Source organism: Vicugna pacos, chromosome 23 (genome assembly GCF_048564905.1).
Source record: "Vicugna pacos chromosome 23, VicPac4, whole genome shotgun sequence".
NCBI classification, from domain to species: domain Eukaryota; kingdom Metazoa; phylum Chordata; class Mammalia; order Artiodactyla; family Camelidae; genus Vicugna; species Vicugna pacos.
In genome coordinates, this window is record NC_133009.1 from 4352702 (window position 1) to 4370918 (window position 18217).

Genomic DNA, 18217 nt, shown 5'->3' on the forward strand with positions numbered 1-18217 from the left:
GCTCTCTAAAAAGCACAGATTCCCATGGCAGTGATGTGGTTGGTATTTCTACCAGGCCTGACAGGCTGTACTACCCAGGGGAGCGGGAAGGACAAAATCCAGGAAGGGGCTGTGGGGCTTGGTGGTTCGCAGCCTGACTAGGAAAGAGACACCCCTGGATCCGACTCCTGCTGCTGGTTCTGGGAAAAGCCACCAGGGTCAAGGAGAAGACCATGAAGAGGCGATCTCTTCCTTGTCTTAACCTGTTTTGTGGCCTTAAAGTATTTCAGCCTTTTGGCCAAACTCTCTGGTCCCCTGCAAGGGAAGAGTCTGTCCATTTCACAGAGACAGAACTGAGGTTCACTGAAGTTTGAAGACATCTCCAGAGCCACTCAGAAGAAAGACTAAACCTCAAACAGGTCTCCTTCTCCCGGGCCCAGATCTTTACCATTCTTTATTCAAGAATCTGAAACCCACCTGCTCATCAGTATGAGCGAAATATTCACACTAAGCTAGAGACTGTCTCCTCTCCATCCCTGGTGTGTGTGAAATATGGATCTAGGCCCTGAGGACAAAATACACTCATTGGTACATGCACGGCATGTGTGCAAACACACACACCAACACACACAAGGACACACACAGGAAAATACCCTTCACAACCTTAATTGGTGGTGTACACCAAGTGTGGCCCAAGGGTCGTCATAACACTGGGGGGTTTAAAAAAGAAAGTTCAGTAGGATCAATTGGTAAAGAAAATTTCACAGAAGGGATGGCTCTAGAGGATTCTACTGGATGGAAGGAGGGAGAGGAGGAGGTCCTTGCTGATCCATAAGGGCAGGAGTAGAAGCAAGGAGCTGAGAGAGAACAGGGCATCTTCCGACAGCAGGTGGGAGCCTCTTGTTTTGCCCAGCGACCTGGTGCAAGAAATCTGTGGGAAAGAAGGCTGTGAAGGCATTTGGACATGTGAATGCCAAGCCTGGGCAGCTGGGTTCTGCTCTGAAGACACTAGGCTGCTGCTGAATATTCCTGCAAATGGGAGTTTGGTGATGATACTGGCGTACGAGGGAGAAGTGGTCTGGAGAAATGACATAAAGAATGCCTTCTGTTCTCTGGCGGCCGGGGCTTGAAGGGAACAACCCTCATAAAGAGTTAATTTCATTGTCCTTAGAATGGTCACGGCAGTAACTCCCATCTAGAGCGGAACCTCCACGTGGCCTTTCGCTTGGCTGGGGTGGGAAGTGCAGAGGACTAGGGCTGGGGTCAATGTCAAGAACTCAGCACCTTCGCACTGTTTCTGCAGCCCTAGACCTCGGTTGCAGTGGCCCCAGCCACCTTAACCCCAACTTTCCCATCACTGTAACCTCTACAGGAGCAAGCTCTGGCTCCCTGTAGCCGCTTGCATGCAACCCAGCTCCTCCTCCTCACCCCCAGTTTACTCTAAAGGCCTCTGATTTTACCTGAAATGAAACAGAAGCCCCAGCTGTGTGGTCAGAGTGGCCAGAAGCTCCTATGTGCTGCTTCCCAGCTCATCTGCCCCCACCAAGGGCCCTGCCTCATCTGTCCCCTGCAGCCCCCACCCATGCTAGAAGGACTCGGCAGGGATACCAGCTCTCCCTCCTCTTGCCCCACTCTTTGGATGTTCAAAGTCATTTCAAGAGGCCCCAGAAGGGAAAGCGAAATTGTGGTGGTGTCAACAGTCATAGCTGTGCTGGTAGTGGTGGCTGAAGTCGTTGTAGCATCGTTACATAGTAAGCCAGGAATTGCCCGCCTGGTAATTATCATTGCGTGCTCATTCTGTGCCAGGCACCGTGACAAGCGTTTATCCCACTTTTTCCTCATGACCAGGAGAGGGGTATTACAGATTTCTTTCTCTTAGAGATATGATAGGTTTTCCTTAGTGGAGGTATATATGGGGTTCTGGATTCCAAAGGCAGAGCTACAGGGCCAGTTTGCCCACGACACCCTGCTGAGGATGTGCGGTGTCCTTCCCTCCCACATTCCCAGCCCCAAGCTCGCATGACCATCCCTTTCCAAAACAATCGAATTTTGCCGCCCCTTTGACCACGTACGTGTTTGTACACTTCGGTGCAGGTGGCTTTTGGCTTATGCACAGTTGTTTGTAAGTCACTTTTTTGGAACCTGGAACTATGTCTTCACAGAAACTCACTTGTAAAATACTAATTTGTTCCTAGCCTGCAATGCAATTGGGTTATTCTACAAATAGCCCCAATCTCAGTTCAAGTTCTTGGGCGCTGGGGTCTACAAGATTTGCAAAGGAGAGTTTCTTTCTCCTGGGGGATGTGTGACCAGCCTTAGGCAACATTTGAAATAGACAAAGTTGTCTTGGGTCGCCTCTTACCACATTCCACGCCCTCCCCTTGGAGGTTCCTGTCCACTCTCCTCTCTTAGGGGACCCTCACTTGAAACCCCTCTTGTGAAACCCCTGCCTTCTGCGATGTTTGACCAAGAAGAGCTCCCAGGCGACCTACTCTCCTTCCCCCGGGATCCAGCTCACAACCCAGCCCTGCACAGAGCCCAGCTTCTGGGGTCAGCACCGAACAAGTCCTGCATCTTTTTCATTGCTTCTTGACTCTGACCCCAGTGGCTCTCTGGAAGTTACTGGTTACTCCATAAAGGATTTCTCAGAAGCAGTCTCCTGAGATAAGGGGTTCTTTATTTCAGAAAGGAAAGAAAGAACCATTCGATGCCATTTAAGTGGATAGAAAACAGGCACTTCTGAGCTGGGGGTGGCCGTGTGTCCCTTGGCACTACCTACATCTCTCTGTCCTACAGATCGCCCGTCTACTTGCTCCAGGGAACTTCCTTCATTGAACTCATGGATCTGCTGCTTTGGAACCTGCCGGAGGTGAGCATTCCACATGCTGGTCAGATGGCCTGCTCCCAGCACTGGCCAGTGCTCCCTGCCTTCTCTTCTTTTCTCAATGGGATATGACCAGGGGTCGAGGGACCTCACTCATGTCTTCAAAGCCTGAGTCTCTGAGGCTCCAGTTAGGAGCCAGCCACATCCAGAACACTTCCTCTTTGGCCTTCGCCTGCTCGTGGCCAACATCCCAACAGCAGACCTTTTACTGCACAGCATGGATAACTTCTTGAGAATGTGAAGGTCCTTCTGAAAGAGTTGTGAAGCGATCTCAAGGGCTTTCCAGTAATATTCTTTCCTCCCAGAGCCAGTCATTGTGAGAAATCCACTTCCGGAAGGTGCTCACCTCCATCCCACGCCCCCGCCACCCCCCATCCCAGGCCACGCTCTTGAGGAAAAGGCAGCATCATGTCCTCCCTGGTGAGCAGAGGCCCCGCTCATTTCCACTGCTCTCAGCAGCTCTGACTCACAGCGAAACTGCAACCTCAAGAACACGGGGGGGGGGGCAGGATTGCGAGAAGGAAATACAGGTGAATACACGAAAGGTTTTGTTCCCCTTACAGAATGACACTTCCAGGACCGGGCAGGACCCACGAGCTGGAAGTGGCCCAGGGGGTCCTGTGTTGAGCTGACCTAGTGGATTTGGCCAAGGGGGAAATTTTGTATCAGAACCACAAGTGCCAGCTAAGGCCTGCCAGGGAGGGTAGACAGGGTGGGGGAGGGGAAACAGGAGAAACACAAAGGGCTAGGATGTGAGATTTGAAAATTACCTCCACAGAACCACTCCATCAAGCCTCCCATTCACAAGTGCAGAAAGCAAGGCATAGGGATGGAAAGGGACGTGTCCAGGATCTCTCAGTGGAGTCCAGGGCTGGGAGCCATCCTGGACACCTGAGCCTGAGCTCTTTCGACTAGGGGTTGACTTCTCTGCCCCCTGTAACATCCTCAGAACACTAGGGTGGAGAATCTGTCCTGTTCTGAGTCTTTGGATCCACGAAGAGATACCTCCTGCTCTAGCAGCTGAGCATCCCCATGGGAAAGCCTCAGCCGCCACAGCTTAGATGTCCTGACTGCCTGTTCAGTGCCGGGGGCTCACTCACACACCTGTGGACATGCACTATTTGACTCAGTTCTTACAACGCAGCCCCGCGGTGCCGGTCATCACCTCCAGCTGTTGATACGGAAGCAGAGGAAAGTTCAGTAACTGAGCTGAACCCAAAGTCACACCAATGGTAAGGGGCAGAGCTGGGTTGCAGATTTAGTCTGACTTTAGAGCCCACACACTTAACCACCACACTCTACTGCAAAGACGAGCCCAAAGGCAGGGCACATCATGTGGTTTCCAGTAACTGAACACTTGGACCCGGGGGGTGGGGATGGCAAGTGGGGAAGATGTGTGCTTGGCTGTCAAAGATGCAGCCTTTGCTGTCAGAGGTATATGAGGGCTGCCAAACCAGGGAAGCTTGCTTGTACCATCCTTAGCCACTCTTCAGTGAAGCCAATCGGTCAACTACTTTATATCCAAACTCCTGCTGGAGGCACCTGACGAGGAAAAATCCCTAAACACCCAAAAGTCAGGCACAAAGAGATTCTGTTCAATTTTTTGAAAGAATACCATTTTTAAGCATTGATAGAATCATCACCAGCAGCAGAACCTTGTTGGAGGTTCTGCTTACATTTTGTTTTATAATTTAGTGATACGTATTCTGAACTATGTTTTTTAATATATTTTTTATTGAAGTAGAGTAAGTTTACAATGTGTCAATTTCTGGTGTACAGCATAATACTTCAGTCATATAGGAACATACATATATTCATTTTCATATTCTTTTTAACCATAAGCTGCTACAAGATATTGAATATAGCTCCCTGTGTTATACAGTGTAAATTTGTTGTTTACCGGATTTTGTGAGAAGGCACCTGTATTTCACAATGAGAGGCACTCTGCCAGATTTCCAGAGGCGTTCTGTGCGATTCAGTAGGTTTGTAGATGTAATTCTTGGTGGATTTGTGGAAGAGAGTGAGCAGTGGGTCCCTCTACTCGACCATCTGGTCTCAAACCTCTGAACTACGTTTGAAGTTTGAAGCATCTCAGGGGATCTTAGTCCAGCTCTAGATTTAAAATAGGACTCAGTCTATAGGGTGTTCCACAGTTGAATGGGGAACTAGGGATCGAGTTTTCATTTGAATACACAATGTCTGTGCCAGTTCCTAAAAGGGTGTCCACTTTTCAAAGTGATTTCTGAATTAGCCAGACTAATGAAAGCGCATTGACTGCCTATGCCACCCAGCTTGGCAGGCGATCAGCAGAGACTTGCATTGCTTTGATTGGATTAACCTGGCCTGTGGGATTGGGAAATATCTGATTTTATTTTCAAGGTTGTTCTAGAAACCGAGAAAGCACAAGGCTAGCCAAAGAGAAAGCTGGGCTTTTAGCTACCCTTCAGAACTGAAGGAGAGAGCAAGCGAGTGAGAGAGAGAGAGAATTAAAAGTGGAAGTGGAAAGTAGAACCCAAAAAAAGACTTGCAGTAAAGTCCCTCCCACAGCCTCCCAAAGCCCTGCAGTGGAGTCCCCTGACCACGCCAGCCCCACAACCTGGTCCTGGGCCCCGGCCCTTTGGAAAACGGGACTTACAGTAACAGGTAGGGCACTGCAGATCAGCCCCAGGCCCCCCAGGGGCTCTGACTTGAAGCCACAAAACGCAGCGTGTGAGGCTCTGCAGCTTCCATGACATACGTGATGCTCACAGGAGTGGCTGCACCGAAGGACCACACTGGCTATTGGGGAACTCTGAATAAAGGAGACAGCAGTGAGGCAGTAGGCGTCTCCCTTCTCCGTGCGGGCCAGGCACCTGAGGGCATTTCCTCCACCCCTTCCTCTGAGGCCAAACTTTGATCACCTTCCTCCCATCCATTCTCATCCAGCGATTTTTGTCAAATGTTTAAGCCAGAGGTTCTCAAAGGATGGTCCAAGGACGCTGGGAAGTCCTCCCTTTTCCAACTACATATCTCTGTGAGGCTGGATTTTCTTTACATACTTCGACCCAAACAACCTATTGCAACAGATTGGATGTAGGAGCAGATGTAAGAATGTAAGTTCCTCTATTAAACCAGATATTTAAAGAGCTTTGGAACAAATGTCAAACCATGCCTTCTTCTCACTAAATGTGCTCTGATTTGGAAAATATAGTTATTTCTCATTAAAAAAGATATGTTATTTATGTTAAATGTAATGGGTTTTTATTATTACTCCTTTAGAATGTCATAGATGGATTTTTAAAAATTTCTCAGTTTTAGTTTCTAATATGGTAAAAATTGATAGATACAATTCACAGAAGTGGAAGCTCTTTGGGGTCTTCAATAATTGTTAATAATGTAAAGAGGTCCTGAATTTAAATAGTTTGAGAAGAGCTGACCAAGGGAGTCTAGGACCACACTGAGCACAACTGCACACCCTCAGTCCCTGCCCTGGAGAGTCCTGACCTGAGTGGGTGTGTAAATAGCACAATCACAGGAGAAGCGGCATGAATCCAGGAAGGAGAGAGTGGCTGACTCCTCGTGGGAAATGCAGGTGCGCACCTCAACCCGTGGAGTGTGGTTGAGGACACAGAGTCAGGGGTACGTCTTAGAGATAAAGGCAAGAAGAGGCAAGATGAAGGGAAATCTTGGGTCTCTGCCGTCTTGAATCAGGTTTCCTGAAGGAGACGGTGCTTTGGGGGTACTGTGCTGGCAGGGCAGGCCAAATGACGCTTTAACACCACTGCAGTCCTGTCTTAGAGACAAAATGCGGGAGAAATTCTTCTCTGACTGCAAATATTCTAAGGCTTGAAATAGTCCCCTAAGAAGGAACTACCTAAGCCACCCTCACCCGCATCTCCAGCTCCCAGTCACAGGGCTGTGCACCCTGCAAGCGCACCATCCTTAGCTACTCTTGAGTAAAACCAATTGGTCACCTACTTTACAGCCAACCTCCTGCTTAAGGGACCTCAGTAGGAACAGTCCCAAGTCCCCCCCAGCTATTGGTGCTGGCCAGGAGAACTCTGCGATTTAACACTCATCTGAGTCAAGGAATTACGTATTGATTTAAGAGGAATAACGCAAAGAGAATTGAGTTCTGATTCCACCTTTGTCATTAACTATCTCCAGTGCCTGGAAAGTCACTCTCTTTTCTGGGCCTCAGTTTGCCCACCTGTAAAATGAGAGATATGGATTAGTTGATGTCTAAGGTCCTTCTTCTTCTGACATCTTCTGACATAGGACAGCCCTGGGGGATTGGGTTAACATCTGCCAGGAGTGTAGATTCATGAGACAGATTTTTTTTTTTAATGGAAAAGCTAAATGGGAATAGGCATATAGTTTGTGAGGGTAGCTGTCTTTCCAAGTGCATTCACCCTCTATTTTATATGAGCTAGAAGACAAACACAGCCAGTTACAGCTCCAAAAAGTTTAGGAAGCACACACTCAGTCCCTCGGTTCATCAACAAATGTTTAGTGAGAACCTTGGGTGTGCTCAGAATTGTGCTAAATGCTAGGCAAACAACGATGATCAAAAACAGACATGACCCTTGCCCTTGTGGAGAGCAGTCTAATGCGAGAGATGGAGATCAACTGAGTGACCATGTAGCAATGTGTGTAATTACAAACTGACATAGTACTATGAAGGAAAGGAACAAGATGTCTTGAGAATATTTACCAGACGACCTTGCTGAGCCTGAAGAATAAGGAAAAACTCATTTGAGGAAGTAACATCTAAGCTGAGAACTGAAGGATGAAGAGAGGGGGATGCACAATCCAGAAAGTAAGAACTACATGTGCAAAGGCCCTGTGGTAGGAGAGAGCATGGATCATGGAAGGGAGAAGGGGAGGAAAGCCAATAAGATCAGAATGCAGAGGGAAGTAGAGAGTGTTGAAAGCTGAGGCAGAAGAAACAGTCAGGGTCAGATGAGAAAGGGAATTGTAAACAGTATTGAGAATATGGGTCCTTATTTTACCCAGAAAGGGAAAGTGGCAAGTCATTAAAGGGCTTAAGCAGGAGGAGGGTCATGATCAGATTGGTGTTTGGAAATGATCACTTGGGCTGTGAAACGGAGAACAGCTTGGAGAATGGACATTAGAATATCAATTGGGCATTTATTTGGAGCCCAGGAGAAATAAGATGGTAGCTTGAACCAGGTAAATGTTGCTGATGAAGTTGCACATGGAGAGAAGTGGGCAGATTAGACAGATGTTTGTGAAGAAAAATCTGGATGAGCTGGTAATAGATTGGACATAGGTTGGTAAGGGAGAGGGAGGAACCAACAAGTTATTTCTAGCTGTCTGGCTTGCATGTTGGGGATAGATGGTGGTACATGTGCTGAGTAAGGCACCGTCTTGCTGGATGACTGTGAGACTGGAGACAGAAGATGATAAGATTCATCTTAGATAGAGAATCAACCACAGAAATCAGAGGCCCAGCACAAAATGAAAATGTGGAGCCTCTTGTTCAACAGTTGTTAAGAATTTCAAGACAGTGACAGCAGAGCAAGGGCAGGGCCCTTCTATGCACAAGACACCCCATGCAACTACACAAGTCACATGTCCTGCTTGGATCTGCTGGGCTTGAAGTGTCAGCCATCCGGGGAGATCTGAGTAAACTCAATCCCATCAGAGAGACAGCCCTGGAGCTGCAGGAATCCACTAGTCACTCTAGGTAGTCACACAGACACAGCAGACAGCTGGAACCTCTGGGTGGCAAGGGCTCCAGCACCTGGTGTCCTGGCCCCTGCAGCCAACCTTCTCATATGAGCAGTTACAGAACACAGTGTCTGTCCCCCAAGGAAAATCCAAATTGCTTGATTCGGCGCCACCGTTGCACAAAGGGGAATTCCACGATGGCTGTCCAAAGATCAGCCCTTCCGCTGTGGTTTGCAGTGTCTGTCGGCCACAGTCCTCGGAAGGGCACCCACTCCAGTTTGCATAAGCCTTGCTCGATTCCATTTAGGGGCCAGCCCTGACACGGGCTCCTTGTAAACTTCTGACCCACCAGGATTTTATTCAGAAGCATGCCAGCCACAAGGCCAAAGTCCAAGACAGAGCCCTGTCCCCTCGGGCCCCAACTGGTCACACTGGGCGGGGTGTGAGGCCAGACTCTGTGCCATTGACCAGGCCTGTTGCAGCACAGCCACTGAGGAAGCCTCTGCCCAGGGAGCTGAGGAAGGTTATTCAAGGGAATACTAGAAATGTCAAGCTGGGGAAACTATCGTACATCCTAGATGTCCTGCAGAAGAAGAAATGAAACTCCTGTTATCAGCCTTAAGTTAATAGCTACAAATGAGCAATCGGGAGCCAAGCCCCACGGGGATTCCTCACTGGGAGGCTCAGCAGCTTTGCCCCCGGAGGGCACCCTCCCACCTTCCCTGCCAGCATCACTGAGCTGCCTGCTCACTTCGTGGTGGCCCTGTTGACAGGCCGGCTGGCTAAAGCCTGAGCCCAGCAAGCCCAGATTCCACAGCCTTCCCTTTGTGACTCCAGGGCAGCCCCGCAGGGCTCTCGGTCTGCTCCCCATTCTCAGGTCTGAGTTGCAGATTCGCTGCAAGGCACGGGGCAGTTATACCCAGACGGCTACCATTCTGCCGAGCATGAGAGTAGCCGGGGGGGAGATTCCTTGTAAGCTCTTGTGCAGTGGGGACAGCGCCCTCCAAAATTTATTCACACTTCTTGTCTACCTGGAGTCCTGCGCAGCTCAAGTGGTGAAACTCACTGATGGAGCTTTCCAGAAAGATAATCAGCATCTCCTGAGCTGACATGTCTTTGGACCTTAGGACTTTACCCACGTGCCTCCTCCCTAACATCTTACAACAATTGGTAGGAAAGGAGAAAGGCGGAGAAGGCAAGTTCTGCCTGGTATTTGAATGCGGCGCTACTGAGACTCTCTGCCTCTGAAGTTCCTGGTAAGGGAGACCAAACAAATAGTATCCCTTTCCTTTCTAAGCCATGGTGAGTCAGATGTTCTTTCTATTCAGCTGAATATGGACATTAGGGAATAGTCTGGAGCAGGGGTGGAAGAGAAAAGGTATTTCCCCTCCCACACTTCTTTCTGATTTCTCAGGGAGTCCCCATGAGGAAGAATTTATTTAAATTCAATTTAATAAGCCCGGATTACCTGCTATGGATCTAGACTGGAGCGAAAATTGGACTCAGGCCATTTGCCCTCAAGGAGCTCACAGTCTAACGAGAAGCATCTGTGTTGTCTTGAAATTCACAGGGCCAGTTGGTACCCAGACCAACACACCACCCACCCACAGGTGCTTGCTCCCTCACTTTCTTCCCTACACAGGCTCTTCCCGTGGGCTGAATCCCCGACTCAAATCCCCCAACATGCAGACTATTGACATTTATGTCTCATCTACGCGACCTATGAGTCTGGGACTTTTCCCAGTGGATCATAATGACTTTTCAGATGAGCGATACCTTCAGTCTTAAGAAATAGAAGTCACCTTTGGTGTTCTTGTCGTTTTGTCGATATATAAGCAGAGGGTCTTCTTCCAAATGTTCACACCTCTTCCCTTGTGTTAGCGTGACATCAATCCTCAGAGACATGTGGATAGGAAAGATACTGTTATCTCCATTCATTAGTTAAGTAATTGCAGCAAGGAACTTGCCTGTGGTCGTCTCTGACCATTTAGATTCTGAAACTTTTGAGATGGGAGAGGACAATGATTTCAAGTCAATGGAGAAAGGATCAACTAATTAACAAATGGCTTGAGATAACTGGCAACGCATCCCAAAGCAAAGAAAAGAGTCAGAGCCTACCCCTAACCCTACTAAATGGACTATGGAATAAAGGGTGACAGCAATGGCTCTGGTCCACCTCCCTTCGTCCTGCCATCGCGTGCATGTGTGTGCATTTACCTACGTATCTCAAATGGTAAGAAGAAAGTGGAAGGGATTCTGCCTGCCTCCCTGAGTTGCTCTCCCTGTCCCTGTGAGCGCTTGCCTATGCACAGACCGGCCCTTGTCCAGGCTCCTCCAGCCTGGTCCAGGCTACAGGGTACTCTGCTATGCCCATCCCAACATGGAATGAAGGAAGCTATGTACCTGGTACCTACCATGGGCCAGAACCTGTGCTCAGCACCAGGTACGCAAAGGGTAATGAAGCAGCACCGTGTCTCAGGGAGCTCACAGCTGACGGGGGAGGCAGTTGTGCACGTGGATGACAGCAACATGGATTGGGGATTGAGTAGTGGAGGAGAGCACAGGGCATGGGGGCAAACAAAGGCAAGAGGAGGGGTCTGTGCTGCCTGGGTTGGAAGGAAGTGGCTTTTAGTCTCACCGGGTTTGTGTCCTCTGGCCTGAGTGGCCTGCTATGCCGAGTCTGCCCCCAGGACACCCGGCTCACAGAGGGGGTCAGCCCTGCATGCTAAATAAAGCAGACACAGCCCAGAAAACCTAAGAGCCAAGAGGGAAGGAGAAGAGGGGAAGGGATGCAAAATCCAGTCCCAGCCCCTTCTCTCTACTCCTTGGTGGCAAAACTCAGGACTCCCAAGCCCAATGTAAATCTGGCAGGAGCAGCCCCTCCTGGGTCAGCCCCACTGTTGTTTCTCGTGGCCCTTTCTCCCTTCACAAGCCCTAGGCATCTGCATCGACACTCCCCGAAGGGTTGAGAAGAAAGACTACAACCCCCTGCTCCTGACCCACAAGACCCCTCCGCAGGGTGGGCCTGGAGCCCCCCACTCCTCCCCACCACGCCCTTCAGATTGGCTTGGCCCAGGGGGTCTGTTCCGCTTGCTCTGGTGCAGCGAGCTTCTTCAAGGGCGGGCTTAGAACACGGGGCCACTGACAGTATCCCGGTGCTGAAGCAGGAGGGCAAGGAGACAACGGAAACACAGGAGCTACCCTAAATCTTGGTCCCCCCCGTTACCTCCCCGCCCCATCCCACATGAAGCCCAAAGGCCGCTGGCAGGGGAGGAGGCAGGTACTGTTGCCCCCTTGGATGCGATGGAAAACAGACACAGGGCGGTCAGTAACCTGCTCTGGGTTTAAAGAGTGACAGAACCAGGGTGGTGCCCAGGCCTCCGGTCCCCCCAGGTCAGAGTTCTTCCCAGGTGTTGTCTTCCCTGGGGTAGCTGAGAAGCCCTGGTGGGAGGGAGGGGGCAAGCCACAAGCAAGGCCCCCCAGAGATGTTCCAGGTATCTGCAGACGTAACGTCACTGTCCCAGACTTTCCTTACTGGAGGTAGAGCAGCATTTCTCACCACATCTGCCTAATCTTCTCCCCTCCCTACACACACACACACACACACACACACACACACACACACACGTGTAAATCCAAGGCAAGACAACAAAGTCTTCTTTGGAAGGAGGAGAGGGACAGGTGAGAGGCAGGAAAGGGGCCTTCCACGTCCAGCCTTCACAGAATCCCAACTTATTTTCCCTGTTTTTTTCCTACTTCTCCCCCCCCCCATCTTTCAAGCTTAAGTCTCCAGCCATAGACTCTTACAACTCTCGAGACATCTAATGAGTTGTTAATCCAAACTTTTCATTCTGCACACCAGGGACAGCATGGAGAAGGGGAAGGAGCGTGGTGTTTATGGCAGACAAGCCTGGGTGCAGGTTTTGGCTTCCTCGCTCAGTATACATGTAACCTTGGTCAGAGTCCTGAACATCTCTGTGTCTTGGTTTGCTCACTAGAAAGTGGAGACGAGGGTCACGGTGACTGGCAGGTACAGCCCCCGGTAAGCACAGACTACTTTTATTATTAACTTCCCCCAAGGACCGGGATGGCCAAGGAGGCTAGAGGCATGGATCTGAGAGTCTAAATGAACCCAGAGCCAGAGAAGGAGCCTGGAGCATCTCCCATTTCCCTGCCTGTCCTGTGGGAAGCCAGCCTCTTTAAGGGGAAGTCCTGGAACAGAAAAAAAAAAAAAAACCAGAAGGCAGCTTTGAGGATATTTAGCTTACACCCTTGCTTTCACTTGGGGAAACTGAGGCCCAGAGAGGTGACTACTCAATTCAGCAAGGAGAAGCCCTGAGTATTCAACCCAGGTTAGGAAGGGGACCCAGTTATTTCTCAATCCCAGTGTATTTTGGAATGGCAAATTTGTCCACGTCACTGTGACCTAGGAACACGTGAATGGAAGCCACAGCTCTGGGTCTCTGCGCACAGAACAGCTGTTCACCCCAGGAAATCAACTTTTTTTTATTAAGAAAAGCTGAAAAATTATTTTAAAAGGGAGAGAGAGAGGTAGCATCTCCTAAAATAGCCATATGCAGAAGTTCATTTTTCAAACATCTCTTTTGCTTATGATGCAAAAATTAAAACTTTGAGTAAGAGGTTCAATGAATGCAAAACTTTGGAAAGGTCTAAGGGAAGGGAGGGGCTCTAATCAGAAAAAAACCTTTGCCAGGAAATATGTAACACTGTGGCTTTTTTTTATGAATGGGGAGGCCTCACTGAACCACAATATAAAAGAGGGACACAGTAGGTGAAGGTCTACACAACAGGGGCTTGCTCTTGCAAAATCAAACCACAAGTCCGACTCGACGAAGAAGACCCAGCTCCGCCATGCCCCGCTCAGCACTGCTCTGCTGCCTGATCCTCCTGGCCGGAGTGGCAGCCAGCCGAGACCAAGGCACCCAGTCTGAGAACAGCTGCGCCCACTTCCCAGCCAGCCTGCCCCACATGCTCCGGGAGCTCCGAGCCGCCTTTGGCAGGGTGAAGACTTTCTTTGTGAGTATCATGCCCTTCCTGCCCCCGGGAGTCCCTGAACAACACATTCAGCAGGAATTCTAAGAACCTCCTGCACCTCCATCCCCAGCACCCATTCCCCTGAAACTTCAGTTCTTAAGAGGGTCCCTGGCCAAGCTGTGGGTTCAGTGAGTTAATCCCAGCCCTGGTGATGCAGCAAATTGTGCAGATAAAGCTGCCGTAAAAAGGTAAATGCATTCTCTCTCCCATGCCTGGAAATTTATCTAAGATTCCACTGGCGCTTGATACTTCACTGGCTGGGAGAGATCACAGACGGTCTGACTGGAGGTGTTCCCCGTGGCAGGGAAACATATGTTGCCTCAGCTTAGAAGGCCTCCAGAATCTGAAAGACGGGCGGTTTGGGGAAGCGCCATAGCGGGAGGAAACCTGCATTAGGAGGTGCCTCGCGTTCCCAGAGACCTTTCAGGGCTGCAGCTGGACATCGACAGCAGAAAAGCAAAGGGCATTGAGGAGGGAGGGGGTTGGCATGGGGGCCCCTTCACACCCGACCTGGCCCTGCAGAGAGAAGACCAGGACCCCAGCAAGCTTCTGCCTCGCCTTCAAAATCAGCCCAATTTTTAAAATAACTTGATCCCGCGGGGAAGGACCTGATTTAATGAAGGGCTCCGGCACTGTCGCATGTCCTGTTTTGAAAGTTCTCTTTTTCCTTTTGGGGCCGGGGACGCCTTGATTAAAAATCAAAAACTCTACAAAGAAAAGTGGAATTGGAAAGACAGTCATTTTCAGTATTTTCCCCAAACCTCGGGTTCATTCTCCTTTTGTTCTTCTTGCAGCAAATGAAGGACCAGCTGGACAACATGCTGTTGACCAGGTCCCTGCTGGAGGACTTTAAGGTGAGAGCTGGGTGGGCGTGGGGGACTGAGCAGTGTGACTAGGGGAGGCTCCGTTTCTGGCCTGCAAGGACCTGCTTCCTTCGCTTTGAAAAGGAGAAGTGGGAAGATCTTAACTCAGCACATCGCCAGCAGCCGGAGGGAGGGGGAGGGGTGCTCAGCCCTGGGGGGAGGCGGCCACTTAGGAAGCTCCCCAGGGACAAAGCTGTCCTCTCCAGCGGTAGCCCTTCCTCCCAGTCACCACCCACCCTGGCTTCCGCCCTTAGGGTTACCTGGGTTGCCAAGCCTTGTCGGAGATGATCCAGTTTTACCTGGAGGAGGTGATGCCGCAGGCGGAGAACCACGGCCCTGACATCAAGGAGCATGTGAACTCCCTGGGGGAGAAGCTGAAGACCCTCAGACTGAGGCTGCGTCGCTGTGTAAGTAGCAGACCAGCTCTTCCCCTCCCGGGCGGCTCCTGCCGGGCGACTCTTCCAGAAACGCCACCTCCGAACGGGCTCGCACCCCGACACAGAGGCCCAGGCTGGCAGGCCCGCTCGTGCTCTGGGCAGGAGTCCTCTTTCTTGCTCATTTCTCTCCAAGCTGCGGGTGGGGGTGGCCGCTAAGGCATTTACATGTGAAGATTTGCAACAGCTTTCCTGTTATTTGTGAGTCATTTGTGGGTTATTAGCTATTCCCCTCTCTTCATGAGAGGGCCTCAGAGCTCAGAGCTTCGGCTGGGGCTCTCTCGTCCCTGCGAACCTAGGCCCTGGGTCCCCAGGAGGGGCCAGAGGTGAGAGTCCCGGGAGAGAAAACTGCTTTCCTCTTATTCTTAACCTTTTAAAAGCTAAGCTCCAAGTGGGGCCCAAATGACTGCCAGGATTTCCCCCAGTATTTTCGAGGGGCCAGGGGCCCCCTCACCTCCAGGCTAGTGCCTATGAATAATTCCCCAGAACAAGTTATTTCTCCAGTTGAATTGATACCCTCACCGCTGGCTTCCTCTGCTCCCTCGCCAGTACTGAGCAATCAGCGGGTTTCTATTTGTAGGACAGGACTATGCAAAGGGGGTTGGCCGGCAGAGCTGACACTGTCTCTATTCCTCTGGGACTTAGAAATGGTCCTCGTGGCCGGGACTGCAGGACAAGGACAGGGCAGAGAAGCAGGACAGGACACACGGCTGGCTCGGCCCTCTGGTCGGCACTGGGACGTGCCAGGTGAGGCAGCTCCCAGACCTGGGCTTTGAGGCAGCCTTGTAAACATCCAGGAGTAGCTTCCAGGAGGAGAAACATGTTTCATCCCTTGGGCGATATTTCTTCTCTGTCCAGGGCAGGGAAGGAGGAGGTAGGCTCCGCGTCGGCCCCAGGAGCTCTGGAGGGTAGGCATTCAAGATGAGTCTGGCCTCTTCACGCCACAAGCTTGTCCTCCAAGCGCTGTGGACCCAGGAGCTGGGAGCCAGTATCATTCACACTTTCTCTTTCCTTCCACAGCATCGATTTCTCCCCTGTGAAAACAAGAGCAAGGCGGTGGAGCAGGTGAAGAGTGTCTTCAGTAAGGTGAGCTGGGATGCTGGGCAGGGAGGGCTGGGGGAATGTGACCTCTCCCCACTCCCAAGGGGCGGAGGTTGGCGGGTGCTAAGCAGGCCCTGTCTTTGGCTCCGAGGCAGTGTGAGAACCTGACACATGGTGTGACCTCCTCAGCCAGTGAGGAGCTGCCGCCTCAGTTATATTTGCTTTCTGTGAAGTGACTTTGGGGGTTTCTAAATGACTGCTCCCCGCCTTGGCAGGCCTGCGGGTTGGGCCGACCAGCCAGCTGTGAACACAGTGAGCAGGGTGCTGGGGAGAGTGACAAAGGAAACAGAAAGTAGCTGGTTGGGAATCTAGGCCGAAGCTACACGTGCAGGAAGCCGGCACGTGAATGTTCACTTACAAACACACGCAGGGGCTCAGCCCGAACTCCCCCAAGCTCAGAGCAGGAAGCCGAACGCTCCCTTCTCTGGAGTTGGTCCCCACCTCCTTCCACCTGCGGTTCACACTTCCCAAGATGCTTGAGAATCTCAGCTCAGACCAAGCAGGGTTTCACGCTTCCAACTGTCCGTGAACTCTCAGGCCCCGTTTCCCAGAAGCCACGGGGCCTATGTCCTCTCCGTGGGCTGGGGACAGACGCTGGGCAGGGTTCCAGCATCAGGGGGCATGAATCCCCCCACACGAGGCCAGAGCAGCAGGGCAGGGCCTGCTCAATCCATGGGTGGGGGAGCATAAGCCTAAAAAAGGCTCCTCTCACTCACTGTTTCACTTTCAAAGTGGTTCCTCTAATGTCTTTTCATCGAATTTTGAATAAACACCATGCGAGCACATGACCTTCAAAACTGTTGAAAAGGCACCATTTGGAAGACTGTGCTTTGCACAGGGAATGTTCCTCTTGCTGCCCGCTGGCCACATTCCAGGCCAGTGCACAGCCTCTCCCCAGGCAGCCAGGCGTATCCTCAGGGTCCCGGGCTTCACCTCTCACCTCCCAACACATGGGCCCCAGGCTCATGCCCATCCAAGGAGGGGGACCCACTTACTTGCTCAGACGGGGTTTTCACTGAACATTTCGTATTTCGCTACACAGCTCCAAGAGAAGGGGGTCTACAAAGCCATGAGTGAGTTCGACATCTTTATCAACTACATAGAAGCCTACATGACAATGAAGATGAAGAACTGAAGCGTTCTAGGCAACAAAACCTCCGGGCTGCAACTCTCCTGGACTCTAGGACATAAGTTGGAGATCTCCAAAATCCGATCCCGGTCTCTGGGAGGGCAGAAGCAGCTCCTTGGAGGGTCCTGTTGTACCTCTCCTAGAATATTTATTACTTCTGTTACCTCAACTCCCATTTCTATTTATTTACTGAGCTTCTCTGTGAACTATTTAGAAAGAAGCCTGATATTGTACTTGTTTCAATATTTATTATTTTCACCTGTGTTTAAGCTGTTTCCATAGGGTGATGATGCCCTGTGGTATTTGAGTGTTTGAGAAAAATTTAAGTTATATAAGGAAAAAAAAATCTTCCTTGGGGAGCCAACTGAAGCCTCCATTCCAAGCCTAACCACACTTTATAGCTGTCGGGCTGTGTCCCCTGACCTCCCTCTAATTTTTCTTGTCCCCGGGCCTGAGGCTCTTGGAATATTACAAAGACTCAGGCTCATAGGAAGAGAAACCCTAGGACAACTGATATCCCGGCGTCTCTGAGGGATTCCCCTGACCTCACGCCCCAACCACTTCATTCTTGAAAGCTGTGGCCAGCTTGTTATTTATAACAACCTAAAGTTGGTTCTAATAGAACTCAGTTTTAACTAGAAGCAATTCAATTCCTCTGGGAATGTTACATTGTTTGTCTGTCTTCATCACAGATTTTAATTTTGAATAAATAAAGAGGTCTTATGAAAGTCATGTGATGGTGTCCGTTGGCTTCTGTCTGACTAAAATTTTTCTCTCAGTTTCCAAGCTAGAAAAGACTAGATGAATGAATGCTATATTCCAGAGAAACAAAGCCAGCTGTCTTCTCCCGAGAGAGAGAGAGAAGTCTCCAAATCTGATCAGAGAAAAAGCTGTTTTCCTTTCCAAAGCCAGTGGCAAAGGCCACCATAGTCTCCCCACAAACTCAGTCCTTTAAAGAATTATCCTTTATGATCAGGCTGATTTTTAAGGCTAAGGATGAGGTTCTTCACATACCAAAATTTAGAAGATAGGCAGACAGAAAGAGAAAAATACCATATCACTTATATGTGGAATCTAAAAAAGAAAAAAGAAAAAAAGA

At 50.3% G+C, this 18217-nt stretch overlaps 1 protein-coding gene across 1 annotated transcript; it reads left to right on the top strand.

Annotated features, from left to right (window-relative positions):
* Window positions 1–13371: 13371 nt before the first annotated feature.
* Window positions 13372–17827, top strand: IL10 (interleukin 10). Its single transcript, XM_006215461.4, has 5 exons — window positions 13372–13573; window positions 14386–14445; window positions 14709–14861; window positions 15909–15974; window positions 17032–17827. Exons 1-5 carry the CDS (start codon window positions 13409–13411, stop codon window positions 17122–17124), a joined length of 537 nt encoding a protein of 178 aa, XP_006215523.1. The 5' UTR covers window positions 13372–13408; the 3' UTR covers window positions 17125–17827.
* Window positions 17828–18217: the final 390 nt, after the last annotated feature.

Excerpts from the sequence above, each read along its gene's own strand:
- IL10 (XM_006215461.4), top strand. The coding sequence starts at position 13,409 with ATGCCCCGCTCAGCACTGCTCTGCTGCCTGATCCTCCTGGCCGGAGTG. Across the intron at positions 13,574-14,385 it reads GCAGGGTGAAGACTTTCTTT|CAAATGAAGGACCAGCTGGA; the intron begins GTGAGTATCATG and ends TTCTTCTTGCAG. Across the intron at positions 14,862-15,908 it reads GACTGAGGCTGCGTCGCTGT|CATCGATTTCTCCCCTGTGA; the intron begins GTAAGTAGCAGA and ends TTCCTTCCACAG.